Source organism: Propithecus coquereli, unplaced genomic scaffold (genome assembly GCF_000956105.1).
Source record: "Propithecus coquereli isolate 6110/MARCELLA unplaced genomic scaffold, Pcoq_1.0 Scaffold171, whole genome shotgun sequence".
Classification (NCBI taxonomy): Eukaryota; Metazoa; Chordata; class Mammalia; order Primates; family Indriidae; genus Propithecus; species Propithecus coquereli.
The window spans coordinates 5064255-5079461 of record NW_012141747.1 but is presented as its reverse complement, the minus strand read 5'-3'; the positions used below and the strand labels follow the sequence as shown (position 1 = coordinate 5079461).

The following is a 15207-nucleotide window of genomic DNA, read 5'->3' as shown; positions in this document are numbered from 1 at the left end:
TGCTGAGTGTACACAGTTAACTCTAATACAATACAAGGAACGGGGTTGCCTGTGCTATGTCTAGGAGCACACAGTGATGAATTCTGCTCTATAAGATGGAGAGAAAACCAGGGAAGGTTCCACTAGGAGGGAATATTTGAGCTGTGTCTGGAAAGAGGAGAAGAAATTTTCTGAACAGAGGGGATTACTGTGTCCAGGGCAGAAGGCACGTAGAGGTGTGGAAATCCATGGGATGCTCAGAGATACAAGCTGAGGGCAAGGGTAATGTTGGAAGAGTGGTGGGGCTGAGGCAAGATAGTTGGATTGGAGGAGGTTGTGAAGGTCCTTGAATGCCACATTGAAAAGGTAGGTGTCACTGCACTATGGAACTCTCAGAGGAGTGGGTCATTGCATCCATTTATGCTTTAGAAGCATGCCTCAGTAGTGCCAGGGAAAGGCTGGCACTGCCACCGCCTGCTGCCAGGACCTTGATGAAAGCTAGTAAGGGCCCAGCCTCAGGCAGGAGCAGCAGGATTGGGGAGGATATGAGCATCTATTAGACATGGTGGCTAGTTTGGGAACAAGGGATTGGGGATGAGGGGAAGTTAGGAGCAAAGCAGAAAGGAGTTAAGATGCCTGATTTTTCGTTAACAGTGATTATGTTCTTAACTGATTGAAATTTGATTTTCAAGAAAGAGCAAGCAAGCTTGGCAGTTGCTGGTGGAGGAAGCTGAGTTTGCACACCTGTAGTGCATGGACATCCAGAAACCCCTAGAAATATGGGGCTGGAGTTTGGGGAGAATGTGGACTGAAGATTATGATTTGAGAGTCATCTATGCTGGGTGTCTGTTTCTTTTTTATAAACTCTTACTAATTTTTTAAATTGTTTATGCTCTGGGCAATTTAGAAAGTATAGATAAGCATAGAAAAAGAAAATTCAAATCACTCAAAATTCAGTTTTGTGTTCTGCTTTTTTTCCATCAAATATATCATATGCATTTTTCCAAGTCATGAGCAATCTTTCAGAAACATCCTTCTCAATGAGTACATCATATTCTATCAATTTAATAAAACTTTTACCTGAAAACTATTTTTATTTAATTTTTGAATAAGTAATACATTCACATAGCACAAATTACAGAAGTACAAAAGGGTATACAGAAGGGTATGTGTGTCTCCCTCTCACTCCTATTCACCAGCTAGGAGGCAACTGATGTCCACCAGTTTCTTGTATCTCCTTTCAGAGGTAGTTTATATTATTCCCCAGAAATGTATTCATATATATTTCCTCTTTTTTTTCTTTTTCTAAATTTTTATTTTTGGTACATTAAATTTACTCATAAAAACATTCTAAAAATGTATAATTTTTCCTTTTTATATTTTCACTTTTTTAAAAAAAATACAAATGGTAGCATATCATACACATTATTCTATACCTTTATTCATCAAACAATATACCCTGGAGATTATATCATATCATTTTGTAAAGAACTTCCTCATTTTTATATAATTCCATCACATGGCTGTGTCTTCATATATTTAACCAATTCCCTGGAGATGGGCATTTAGGTTATTTCCAGTCTCTCTGTTATACACAGTGTTGCAAAAGGAACTGTGTACATATATCATTTTGCACATGTGTATGTCCGTAGTGTAAATTTTGAGAAGTGGACCCAGCCAAAAGGTATGCATTTTGATGGATGCTGCCAAGTAGCCCCCCACTCAAAGAGGATGTACCAAGTAACAACCCTGCTAGCAGGGTATTGAGAGGAATTCTTGATCTACAGTCCACCATGACCTTCCGAGGCTCTGGAATTTCCTATTAATATATGCAAAACACACTCAAACATTTTTTTCTGGAGAGAAGATCAATAGGTTTCACCAGATTCTCAGAGGGTCTGTGGTCCACTCAAAGATGGAGAACAAAGGATATGAATAATATCAGAAATATGCAAATTACCCAAAACATGATTTATGAACTCTTAAGAATTTTCATATTCAATACTGCCTTTTCCACAGATGTGGTCTATTTATAATACTTCACATTATCACTCAGAGTCGCTCAAAAAAGCAAATGGATATTGGACATCCATGTTCTGTGTAGAAGACATTAAGACGTACTACTCAATTTCCATTTGTTTTCAAATTTTACCTGACTTTGTAGGAACTGAATATGTGAGGTCAATGTTATTATTCCAAATATTGAGCAGAATTTTTTACTTGGAGGAACACACAGAGATGTTGTTCTGGATTCAGCTACATAGATACCAGCTTACTGCTTGCTTATTAAATGTCCAGGGCAGCATTATAAAGTGGTACAGTCTTTAAAATTATCAGGTCAAGGGGATTTTAGAAATATTAGTTGTCATTAAAATGGAATCAGATCCACATTAGTGAGGTATCCTTTGGTGGGCATCTGTAGGTGCAAACTGACAGGGAAGGGCTTCTGCTGGAACAGTCCAGGGCAGCTTTGGCTGTGGTCATTCTGGGGCTTCTTTGAAGTTAGGGGCTCACAATGGCTGGAATCAAAAAAAGGACATGATGAAGGCATCTACACCATTCTGGATAAAAGCTAATGGACAAAGCCTAGCATGGGGTATGTGAGGGCTGGGGGATAGGGGAGGCACGGGGTGATCAACCTTCACAAATAGACCTTCCTCAGGCAGGGAGGAGACCTGCCTTTCATTCCATTCCAAGTTAATGTTTGTGGTGGAAGGGAACTCTGGCTGCGTATCTGTTCAGACTTGGAGAAGAGGGAACTGGCGGAGCTCCTCAGGAGCGCCGCTTGGCCGCATCTTAGGCTGAGAGCAGCACCAGGCACATGAAAGATGCTCCAGAAGTATTTGTGGGATGGCTTCATGAGAACATCATCTCATTTATTGCTCATAGCAATCTTGTTAGGAGAGAGTATTAGCTCTAAGCCACAGACAAGGAAACACATTTGAGAGGACACTTACCCAAGGTCCTGGGCAGTGCCAAGAATGAGCTTCCAGCCCAGGTCTCCATCTCTAGAGCTATTTCCATCAGTCCATACAGCTAAAGAGAGCACAAGCACATGAGAGACTGTTATGTGTGTCCTTATGAGCCCCCCACCTGCACACAGCCCCAGGTAGTACCATCGTGCTAAACTGGCATGACATTCAAGTGCCACAGTGTGGTGCTAGAGAGCTGGACAGAGGGTAGGCAGAGGCAGAGCTCCATCTTTGCAGTGGGAATGAGCCAGTCCTGTCCTCCTGCCCACAGCCTTGAGGATCCCTTCCATTGGTTTATGTCCTCAGAGCTCTGAAGAGGAGACTCAGGAAGTTGGAACAAACCTCTTACCACTGCAGCCTGACTAACCCTGACCGTTTCCAGCCACTGTCTCCAGTACCTCTCCTGGGCTGTGCAGTGGAAGGCCCATGCCCTGTTCTGCTCCTGTGTGGGGTGTGGAAGCCTATCTCAGCCCTGGGGCTCCTTAGTATGCTCCTCACAGAGGCTGCCAGCATTCTTCGCTCTCCAGGATGAATGCCCAGCACATGGAAGGACCTTACGTCTCTTCCTTTTGGGAAGCAAGTTAACCATAGCATGTTGGAAACTAGAAATTGTTCTTTTGGTGGAGATGCTGTGGAAGAGAAACCAAGGGCTCTGCTCTGAGGAATCCCCATGGTCAGGATGTTCTATCCATGGCTTCAGACTTCAGTACTTTAAGTGATCTAAACATAGCCCAGCACTTTAAAGGCATGGGCTCTAAGTTTAGTGCACCTAAGTTTGGGCTACTTGGCTAGCCAAGTCTTTCTCCTAGCTTCTTTTTTCCACCAAATTGAAAGACCTCAGAGGGCAACGGCCATGTCTTATTGTTCTTTGTATTCTCACCATCTGGCGGTTTTGTTTATTAAGTTGAATTGATAACATTTATTGAAGTTACTCACTACTGTATAAGGAATTACTATTTGAGAATTTCACTATCTATAGCAAATACTAAGAGTTTTCATGTCTTATTTTTTTTTCTTTCTCTTCTTCTCTCTTTCCATCTCCCTTCCCCCCACTCAAAACTTATCATTTCAGCCACCTGAAATGGTTATAGACCAAGTCAAGGATTTTCAGAAAATTCCTATTTATACCATCTCTTTCAATTACAATGATGAGATTGCAAATGGATTTTTGAGAGAGCTTGCTTCTTTGACTGGAGGAGAGTTCCATTTTTACAATTTTGGTTACAAAGACCTTGTTCCTCCAGAGGCTGTTCAGGTAAGAGCTTGATGGACTGGGAAGGGAGTGTTCATTTATTTGAGGATTACAGGCTGTATATAATATTTTAGTTGGGAAAATAGCAACCACAAAGATAACGAAATTGAGCAAATGAATCATTTAACATTGAGTGTACCAGTGTTTCTCAAAATGTAGTCCAAGGACCACACCTGAGCTAGGGCACTTGAGCAGATTCCTGGATCCTACTTCAGAGCTACTAAATCAGAATATAGCAAAGGCCCAGGAATCTTAATTCATAAATTTTATTTTTCTCTAAACTTTTTATTATGGAAAGTTTTAAACACACACAAAAGTAGAATATATGGATTCTCATGTACCCATAATTAAAATTCAACAATTATCACCATTGTGCCAAACTTTAGAAATCTATATTTTTAACAAGGATCCCAGGGGATCCATACGTGAATTAGACCATGTTGATTGATGGTGGTGTTCATGTCTTCTCTGTCTTTGCTGATTTTGTGTCTAGTAGTTCTGTAAGTTCTATAAGTTGCAGTGGAGAAGGGATAGGGATTTTTCACCCAAAAAATAGTGTTGGAACAACTGATCAGCCGTATACCAAAAAAACTTTAATCTATAACTCACACCATATTGAAAAATTAACTCAAAATGGTTCATGTACCTAAATGTAAAACCTAGGTTTTTCTCCTTTTAGAGAAGAATCTATGAAGAACCCTTTGTGATCTTGTGTTAGACAAAGAATTTTTTTTAGATAGTATATCAAAAGCACCATCCATATAAGAATAAATTGTTGAATTGGAATTGATCAAAATTAAAAGCTTCTTCTTTTTAAAAGATGATGCTAAGATAATGAAAACACAAATTACACACTGAAAGAAAAAAAAGTTTCAAATCGTATGTCTAATAAAGGACTTGTATCCAGAATATATAAAGGTCACTCAAAACCTAATAATAAGAAAACTCAAAAAATGGGCAAAAAATTTAAATAGACATTTTACCAAAAAAAAAATATTCATGGCAAACAAGAACATGAAAAGTTGCTCAATATTATTAGACATTAAGAAAATGCAAATTAAAACCACAATTAGATACCATTATATAACTATTACAATGGCTAAATTTAAAATGACTGATGATGCCAAGTGTTTGCAAGGATGTAGAGGAACTCTTATATGCTGCTGGTGGGACTGTAAACTGATACAACCAGTTTGGAAAACAGTTTGGTTTTTTCCTTTTTCTTTTCTTTTTCTCTTTTTTTTTTTTTTTTTTTTTTTTTTTTTTGAGATAGGGGCTCGCTCTGTTGCCCCAGCTAGAGTGCAGTGGCATCATCATAGCTCACTGCAACTTCAAGCTTCTGGGCTCAAGGGATCCTCCTGCCTCAGCCTCCCAAGTAGCTGGTGCTACAGGTGCATGCCACCATGCCTGGTTAATATTTCTATTTTTTGTAAAGATGGGGTCTCACTCTTGCACAGGCTAGTCTCAAACTCTTGACCTCAAGCAATCCTCTCACCTTGGCCTCCCAAAGTGCTAGAATTACAAGCGTGAGCCACTGTGCCTGGCCTGGTTTTTTCTTTAAAAGTTTAACATCACAAATCATATGATTCAACCATTCTACTCCTAGATATTTAGTCAAGGGAAATGAAAGCAGATGTCCATACAAAGACTTGTACACAAATGTTCATAGCTTTATTTACAATAGCCCAAACCTGGAAACAAATCAACTGTCCGTGAACAAGTGAATGAATAAATAAATTTTGGTATTGATTCATGCTGCAACATGGGTGAATCTCAAAATAATAATGAGTGAAGGAAGCCAGACCAAAAAAAGAATATTTCCTGTATGATTCCATTTATATAAAATTCTAGAAAATTGCAACTAATGTATAGTGACAGAAAGTTGATAAGTAGCTTTTTGAGACTTAGGGAGAAGAGTTGTAGGAGGCAACGCAGATTTACAATGGGGCACGAGGGAACTTTTGGGGTCAATAGACATGTTCATTGTCTTGATTGTAATGATTTCACTGATATGAATGTCAAACTTTTCAAATGGTGCATTTGACATGTGTTCAGTTTATTATACGTGAATTATACATCAGTAAAGCTGGCTGAAAGTGGAATAAGAACCACATGACATTCTTTAGACTCTTCTTTTCCTGATACAGTTGGCTTTCTGTTAGAAATGTTTCAAATTTGAACTCTTTTATACAGTCTCATAACGTATTCACTTCTAATTTTGGCAGAATGAAGATCTGACTCTTTTAGTTAAGGAAATGGAGCAAGGGCAGAGTGACCTGGAGAAGGTGCAAGACCTTTATTCCAAGTCCTTGATCATGGATTGGTGGTACAACGGGGAAAAGGAAGGTGACAGCAAGTGAGTGTGCCAAACCACCCTGTCTTCCCCATGGCTGGGGGCCTCTCAGACACTCTGCTTGCTCTCCGAGACACTTTTCCTTTCTGAAATGCTTCATGAGATTTCTTTTAGTGAAAAGAATCACATAGTATGATTAAGTTAGGATTTTTTTAAGCAAAGAGAGTTAATATTATTAATTTAATAACAATGGGCTTGAGAAGGCCACATGTTCACCTTTCTATTCTCCACCAGTGTAGACAGGCCCCCGCAACTCAAGCAGTGACAGGGCAGAGAGGAGCACCAGGTAGGGAAGGAGACTGGACTGAGGGATCACGATGCCTGAGGTCTGGACTTCACCTTGTGTGACCTTGGTGAGTCTTGTAACATTCCTCCATACCTTCCCATTGCTATAGGGCTCAGTTTCCTCATCTTTAAAATGGTGGCTGTGGTGGTGGGGTTTGGGATAGATGATTTCTCAGGTCTGTCTGCACCCTATTTTCCAGTATGTTTCTAATTAGTAGTTTTTAAACAAAAATCAAAACTACTTCCAACACTCAGGAAATTTGTCAAATCTTATTTAAATGATTTAACGTTGTCCAGATATCCAAGTTGTCACAGCTACCCAGCCAGGAGAGTGTCTTTATATTTAAAAGAATGGCAGCAAAATGGAAAAAAATTAAAAATACATTTGTTAATCAGAATTTCTTGTTTAGAAAAATTTACTATCTTCCTATTAGCAAATTAAGCATTTCTATGGGTTGAGGGCAGGCGATGAGCATGGAATCAGTAAAAAGAGGTAAATGTTATAACAGTCATCTTATAATGAGATTTTAAAGCATTGTTTTTTAAGTATTTGGAAAAGTACAGATACATCTTCTAAACTCAAAATATCTGAAAAATAAACTAAGAACCAAATAAATGAGCAACACTTAAGTGTAAATTATTTTCTCTGTATCTTCAGCCAGTACCTTAACTATCTTTTTCTCCTCATTGAATCAAACTAAAAATCTCAGGACAAAATGGCCAGCTGTTGCTTGGAAGTTGGCTGGGTCAGTTGACTGTGTCTGCTATTGGCTTGAGTAGTGGCTCCAGTCTTGGTTTTTATATTTCTTTATTGGGGGCTGGAGGGAGCAGATTCTGGAATCAGAGAAACATTTTAATATTCCAGCCATTACATGTTAGGTGACTGTGGGCAAGTTACTTAACCTGTGGAGCCTCAGTTCCTTCATCTATAACATAGAAATAATGGTAGTCATAGGATTGTTGGGTGGGTTAAATGAGGGTATGCCTGGCATGTAATAAGAGATCTGAATTAATATAAAGAAAAGAGTAAAAGGCAGCACCTCATCCTACACCTACAGATATCATGTTTCCATGATTCCTTATAATTTAACATTAGGAAAAGTTGATTCTCCCACTTTAGCTATGGTCAACAACAAACTGCTATTTTCTAGTTTTCCGCTAGGTGAAAAAAATTTTACAGCTCCCAAATCTTTTTTCAAACCTCTATTGAGTCAAAATCACATGTCAGGAGAACTGGGATATACAAATGGATGTAAGCCTCGTCCTTTCTGCCGTGGGATACATGGTGTAGACACAGTTACACAAAGGATTGTGGAATGGGGTGGGTGCTCCATGGAGGTATGGGGGCGGGGTGACTGGTGAAGGACAGAGGGCACACTTTACAGTGTTGCAGCAGGAGATTGTTCTGGAAACTTTCCTTTCTGTGGCTGCTGGATTTAGAACTTCAGAGAAGGTAATGTCTGGGAAAATACTTAGGCATTTCTGGGATCCCTCCTGGTCCCACATCTTCTCCAGAATGATTTGCCACAATCTGGTCCAAGGCAGGAGTTTCATTTCTCTACCTTTTATAAGAGCTTGCTGGTTGACACTGTGGTTAGAGAAGTGGCTTTCTGTCATGCTTACATGTTTACGACTACCTCTCCCTCATATTAATCCTCACATCAGCCCTACGTGTTGGTACACAGGTGAGGTTTCCTGCAGTTTATGGATGAGAAAAGTGAAGAAGTTTAGAGAGGAATGAGCAACTTCAACAAAGTCACACAGGCAGGAGGGACCAGACTCATGATGCGAGCCATATCTTCTGACTCCAGGGGTGGGCCCCTGTCTACTCTTCTGCATGGAACAGGATAAATGACTATTTTTATATTAACCCAAATGAGGGAAGGCTCACTTCTTTAGGTTTGACGTGTTCAACATGAATGTATTGATTTAACTCTGCCTTCTTGATGGAAATTTTCTCCCCCACCCCTTTTTTTTTTAACTTTTTTTTTTTTTTGGTCCACTTTTTATCTATATCAAAGCAGGCATCAAAAGGAAATCTGTTCTATGGTTTCAACCCAAGAAAAATGTGCAAAACTTCAATCCGATGTTGAATCAATGCGAACCTCATCCCTGAATATGTTGAAAGGACCATGGGGCCTTTCGGATCAAAAGATTCAGAAAAAGAAAGTCCTCCATGCAGGTATTGGTGAACAAAATGGCTTGACTCTTTACTGGTTTTCCTTCAATGCAAGAAGATAGAATAAAATTAAACCCACATAGTATTTTTTAAAAGCCCTAAACTTATGGCGGTTTTTTAACTAAAAATTTTATTTAGATAATTATATATTCACATGATCTTATATGCTTACCCTTCATCTAGTTTTTCCCAATGGTAACCTCTTGCAAAATAATAGTAAAGAGATATTGAAGCCAGGAAACTGATATTGATCCAATCCACAGGTCTTATTCAGATTGTTCCAGTTTTACTTGTGCTCGTTTGCCCTTTTATAATCACACCCACTTCCCTTTCACTGCCTTCCCTACAGCTAAAATCATACTAAATGGTGAAAGACTGAATTATTTCTCCCTAAGATTGAGAAAAAGGTAAGGATACCCACTCTCACCACCCTTATTCAATATAGTACTGGAAGTTCTAGCTACTGCAACAAGGCAAGAAGAAGAAATAAAGTCAGAAAGATGGGGAAGGATGAAAAAAAAAAACTATCCCTATTTGTAGATAGCATGTCGTCTATGTAGAAACAGCAAAGGATCTATCAAAAATACAAATTCCTAGAACTATTAAGTGAGTTCAGCAACATTGCCAGTTACAGGCTCAACACACAAAATTAATTGCATTTTGGCATACTAACAATGAACATACAGCAACTGTATTAAAAACCATTTATAATTACTCCAAATAAAATAACTTAACATTTACAGGATCTGTGTGTTGAAAATTACAAAATTCTGCTGTAAGACATCAAAGACCTAAATAAATAGAGAAACATACTATGTTCATGGGGTGGATGAATTGGCATCATAGATGCCAGTTCTCACAAAATTGATCTACATGTTTAATGTAATTTGTAATAAAATCCCAGAAACATTTTTTATAAACATAAATAAGCATATTCTAAAATGTATACAGGAATTTCTGGTCCTAGGATAGCTAAAATAATTTTGAAAAAAAGAATAAAGTTGGAGGAATCACTGTGCCTGATATTAAGGCTTACCATGTAAATATATTAATGAAGACAGTGTAGTATTGGCAGAGGGATAGCCAGAATAGAGGAACTAGATTTAACTCACATAAATGTGCCCAACTGATTTTGATAAAGGTGCAAAATTAGTTCAATAGAGTAAGTATAGCCTTTCAACAAATGGTGCTGGAACAATATCTATAGGCAAAAAAAAAAAAAAGAGAGAGAGAGGAAAAAAAGAAGGAAAAAGAAAAAAAGAAACTTGACCTAAGCCTCACACCTTATACAAAAATGGACTCAAATGGATCATGTAGTTCAATGTAAAACATAAAACTATAAAACTTCTAGAAAAAAACAGAAGAAAATCTTTATCAAGTTGAGGAAGTTCCCCACATTCCAAGCTTTCTGAGAATTTTTATCGTGAATGGGTACTGGATTTTGCCAAATTCCTTTTCTGTGTGAATTGATATATGATTTTTCTTCTTTGGTCTATTGATATGTAGATTACATTGACTGGTATTCAAATGTTGAAGCGACTTTGTATATCTCAGAATATTTCCCACTTAGTTTCAGTGTATGATTCTTTTAATACATTGCTGGATTCAATTTGCTAATATTTTGTTGAAGATTTTTGATCAAAGTTCATGAACGCTATTGGCCTGTAGTTTTTTGGGTTTTTTTTCTTTTTATAACACTGTCCTTGTCCAGCTTTAGTATCAAACTGATATTGTCCTCATCAAATGAGTTGGGAAGTTGTCCTTCCTCTTCTATTCCTGGAAGAAATTAATGTAATTCTTCTTTTGAATATTTGATAAAATTATCATGAAACCATTTGGGCCTAGGGATTTCTTTTTCAGGAGATTTCATAATTAATTCAATTGCTATAATGGTTTTAAGGTGATTCATATCATCCATTTCATCTTGGTTGAGTTTCAGCACTTTGTGGTTTTTGAGGAATTAATTGGTCCATTTTTTCTAATTTGTCAAATTTATGAGGGCAAAGTTGTTTGTTGTATTCCTTTATTACCTTTTTAATGGCTGCAAGATCTTTAGTGATGTTCCCTATTTCATTCTTGATATTAGTGCTTTGTGTCTGACTTCTCTCTTTTCGTCTTTTCCAGTCTTGCTAGAGGTTTTATTTTCTATTTGTTCAGTTGTTTCAGGAGAATTCGTAATTAATTGTTGAAGCATTTTTATAGTCAGCTTCTTTAAAATCCTTGTCAGATAACTCTGACTTTTAATACATCTTGGTGTTGGCATCATTTATTTTTTCTCATAAAAGATGCAATTTTCTTGATTCTTGATATGATAGGTGATTTTTGATAGTGTCCTAGACATTTTGTTTATTTTGTTAGGGACTCTGGAACCTATTTAAATCTTTTATTTTAGGAAGTAGTCACCCTGCTTAAATTTAGCATATAGGTCTTGACCTACTTTTGTGGGTGGTTCCAGTGGCAATTTAATTTTTATAGCCTTTATGGTATTATTTTGGTGTTTGTTTTCCTGGTGTGCCTGGGACTCCTACTGGCCCCTGCTGGTACTACCTGAGCTGGCAGCAGGGGTCTCCTCAGACCAGGATATTAGGTGTTTTGTGAGAGTGCAGTCATTGTGGTGACTTCTCCTACTGCTGTCTGTGGGTCTCTGGGGTCTCTCCATGTCTCTGGGTGGTGGGGGAGAAACTTGAAACCACAGGAACCAAGAGACTTCCTGGAATGGGCCACTTCCTGAAGCTTCTTCCCTCTTGCATTATCTGTCTACTTGCTCCTGGTATCTCTGTACAAGGAGCAGTGTCTTGGGCCCATGGGGACAACAGCCTTCCTATACCGGCTACTTGTATGGTGGCATCCCTTTGGCCAGTCCTGCCTGCCCACCCCAGTGAACCTGAGTCTTGTTAGAATTGCTGCTTGTCCTAAGCATTTTAATGGCCTATTGTCATTTCTACCATTTCACTTAGATTTGGGATCCTTGGTATTGAGAGGCAATCATATGCTGACTTTTTATTTTGTTTCCATTTTTTTATGTAAAAAAGCGATGAAATGTGATGAATGGCCAGTCATACAGAGTCTGGGGAGGAGTTAAATGCCTGAATCCACTGTCAAACAAACACGTTTTCATTCAGTATTTGCAGCATTTGAGAATAGTGCAGTTTTTGTGTTTGGGGACTTTGGGAGCTAAATTTCAGTTTCATTTGGCACACACAAAATCTGGTTGTTTTTTCCATTAATACATGAGTGGATTAATAAAATGTGGTATATGTATACCATGGAGTACTATTTGGCTTTAAGAAACAATGGTGATATAGCACCTCTTGTATTCTCCTGGATAGAGCTGGAACACATTCTACTAAGTGAAGTATCCCAAGAATGGAAAAACAAGCACCACATGTACTCACCAGCAAATTGGTATTAACTGATCAACACATAAGTGCACATATAAGAATAACATCTATTGGATGTCGGGCAGGGGGGAGGGAGGAGGGGGGAGGAGGGGACGGGTATATGCATACACAAAGAGTGCAATGTGCACTATCCGAGGGATAGACACACTTGAAACTTGGACTTGGGCGGGGGGGCAAGGGCAACATACGTAACCTAAACATCTGTACCCCCATAATATGCTGAAATAAAAAAAAAAAAAAATCTGGTCATTTTCATCCAGCAATTGTGGTCAAGGTGGCCTGCCAGTGTGTCAGGGGCAGGAGCTCAGCTCTCCTATGTGGATCATTTATCCCTTTTTCTTACATAGTTCCAAAGAAAGTATATCTTTCTTAACTCCTGATCACAGACACAACCAAGACAGGGCTCACCCTTTTGTTGCCTAGAAAAACAATGAATACCACATAGCACACTCTTATCTCCTTTCATGGAGACCACTAGTATTACTTTTCTGTGTAAAATATAGATCATTTGCAGATTATTAGCTAATCTTTAATTATCTAAGTTCTTATAGAAGAGGTTGAGTCCCCCTCACTGAAAACACAAACACATTTCATTCATGAATGCTTATGTAAAGCCTTGGAACTTATGCCTCCAAATTGTGAAGTACAGAATACAATTAGTGTGATTTATATCATCAAATATGAAAAGTAATCAAGTTGACTTGGCACAGGTTCATTGTCCTCTAAAGCATACAGATTAAAGGTCGATATTTGATAAGTATCACTTGCTAGGAGAAGGGATGCAACAGAAAGTGGAAAATAATACAGGTAAAGGTCTAGACAACAATTGTGGTAGGTAGAATTTCTAAAAGGGCTTACCAAAGATGTCCTGACCTAAACCCTGCAGCCTCTGAATATGAGACATCACTCTCATGATCATGGTATATTGACCTAAAGACAGGGTTGGCTAGATGGGTCCAGTGTAATCACATGAGCCCTTACAAGTAGGAGCTTCTTCCAGTTGGTGGCAGAAGAGAAAGAGAAATTTGAACCATGAGAGTAATTCAGTACTCCATTGCTGGCTTGAAGATGGAGGAGTCAATGAGAAGAAATGTGGTTGCCTTAAGGAGCTGAGAGAAGCCCCTGGGCTACAACCAGCAAGGAAATGGGGACCTCAGTCCTACAGCTGCAAGGAACTGAATTCTGCCAACACCCTGAATGAGCTTGGAAACAGATTTCTCTCCAAAAGGGGCACAGCTTGAATTCAGATAAAGGGGGAAATCCCTTGTGGCAGCATGCAGTTTGTGGCAGGACTATCTTCTGAGGGTTAGGAACCAAAGTTGCATTCTTCTTTTAAGGATCCAGTGAAATAGTTGTATCTAATGAAGTATTAATATCTCCTTCCATCCCAAATTCCTTTAACTTCTCTCCCTGTGATACCAACAGAATCAACCAAAACCAGCCTGCTCAGAAGCCAGATGTCTACCCTCAAGAGCTTATCTTGCAGTGAAAGGAAGGATGGCCTCTCCAATTACTGTGTCTGGAACACTGCTCCAAGTGACAAAGACAAGCCAGAGAGGGTCTCTACCCCAGGAAGCTCAGCCGGCCTCCCTTCGCCCAGTGCATTCCTGAAAGGGCCAGGTGTGGATATGTTTGGGAAAAACAAATCGTATTTTAATTGGGCCCCGATTGTTTCCTATTCTAAGGAATCCCTTGTTAAGTCCACCTGCTTTATGAACTGGATTTTTCTTAGGGCTAGACTTGTGCTTAGAGTGCTTGGGTGTTTAATACACACAGGCTCACATAACTATGGTGCTAGTGGTGATGCTTGCTGTCACTCCATGGTTTGAATTTGAAACATTAATACTTGACAGTTGGTTTACTTTCTTCTCCTCATTCATTGGGTACCATCCAATGAACCCCTCTCTGGCCCAAATTGTCAGCCTATTGGGGGCTAACTATGAGGAAAATATGATTTTTCCACTCAATTTTTATTACTATTGATAAACTTACTATTTTTTAAATAGTAAATTTTTAAAGTTTAATTCCAATTGTACTTTTCCCTATATTTCAAATAGTCGATAAATAATAAATCCCACATACAGTCCCCTGGGTAGTAGGAGGCACCTGAGTGACAAATGTACACCTGTTGTTACTCATAGTTTAATCAAACTCTATTTTTGTTAATGCTGATCTGTGTGATGCCTTTTCCTCAGTTTCAATTATCCTGTCACATTTCCAAGTCTCTTACATGCACAGTGCTTAAAGGGCTTATCAAATGATGATTAGAAAATGATTTCTTAGTTATTTCATTAGCTTATGTACCTCTCAATGCTGCTCATTCAACAAAGTAATATTCCTTCCCATTTATAAATACAAGTTTATGTAAGGATATAAATTTAAACCCCCAAATATTAATTTGAAAATTTAAACGTACAACTGAGCAGAACCTAACAAGCTGGAGAACCATAATATGAACTATCAGAAACTAAAATGTTGATCAAGCCTCTCCCGCATAATCTGGGGAAGTCTAAGAGGTCAACATTGAACAATCATGGGTTCATGGTATTCTTATTGAACATTTTAGGCTGGGCATGGTGGCTCACACCCATAATCCCAGCATTTTGGGAGGCTGAGGCAGGAGGATCGCTTGAGGCCAGGAGTTCAAAACCAGCAACATAGTGAGACTGCATCTCTAAAAAGAATAATAAAAATATTAGCTGCTCGAGACGCTGAGGCAGGAGGAGCACTTGAGCTCAGGAGGTCAAGTTGCAGTGAGCTACATTAGCACCATTGCACACCAGCCT

General features: G+C 38.8%; 1 protein-coding gene across 1 annotated transcript in view; it reads left to right on the top strand.

The window, feature by feature from the left end:
• The window catches only part of VWA3B (von Willebrand factor A domain containing 3B), a 188906-nt gene that overhangs the window by 108377 nt on the left and 65322 nt on the right, over positions 1 to 15207 (top strand). The window contains exons 13-16 of the mRNA XM_012641874.1: positions 4024 to 4206; positions 6429 to 6559; positions 8866 to 9023; positions 13847 to 13936. Coding sequence (XP_012497328.1) covers positions 4024 to 4206; positions 6429 to 6559; positions 8866 to 9023; positions 13847 to 13936 — 562 coding nt within the window. The remainder of the gene's footprint in view (positions 1 to 4023; positions 4207 to 6428; positions 6560 to 8865; positions 9024 to 13846; positions 13937 to 15207) is intronic.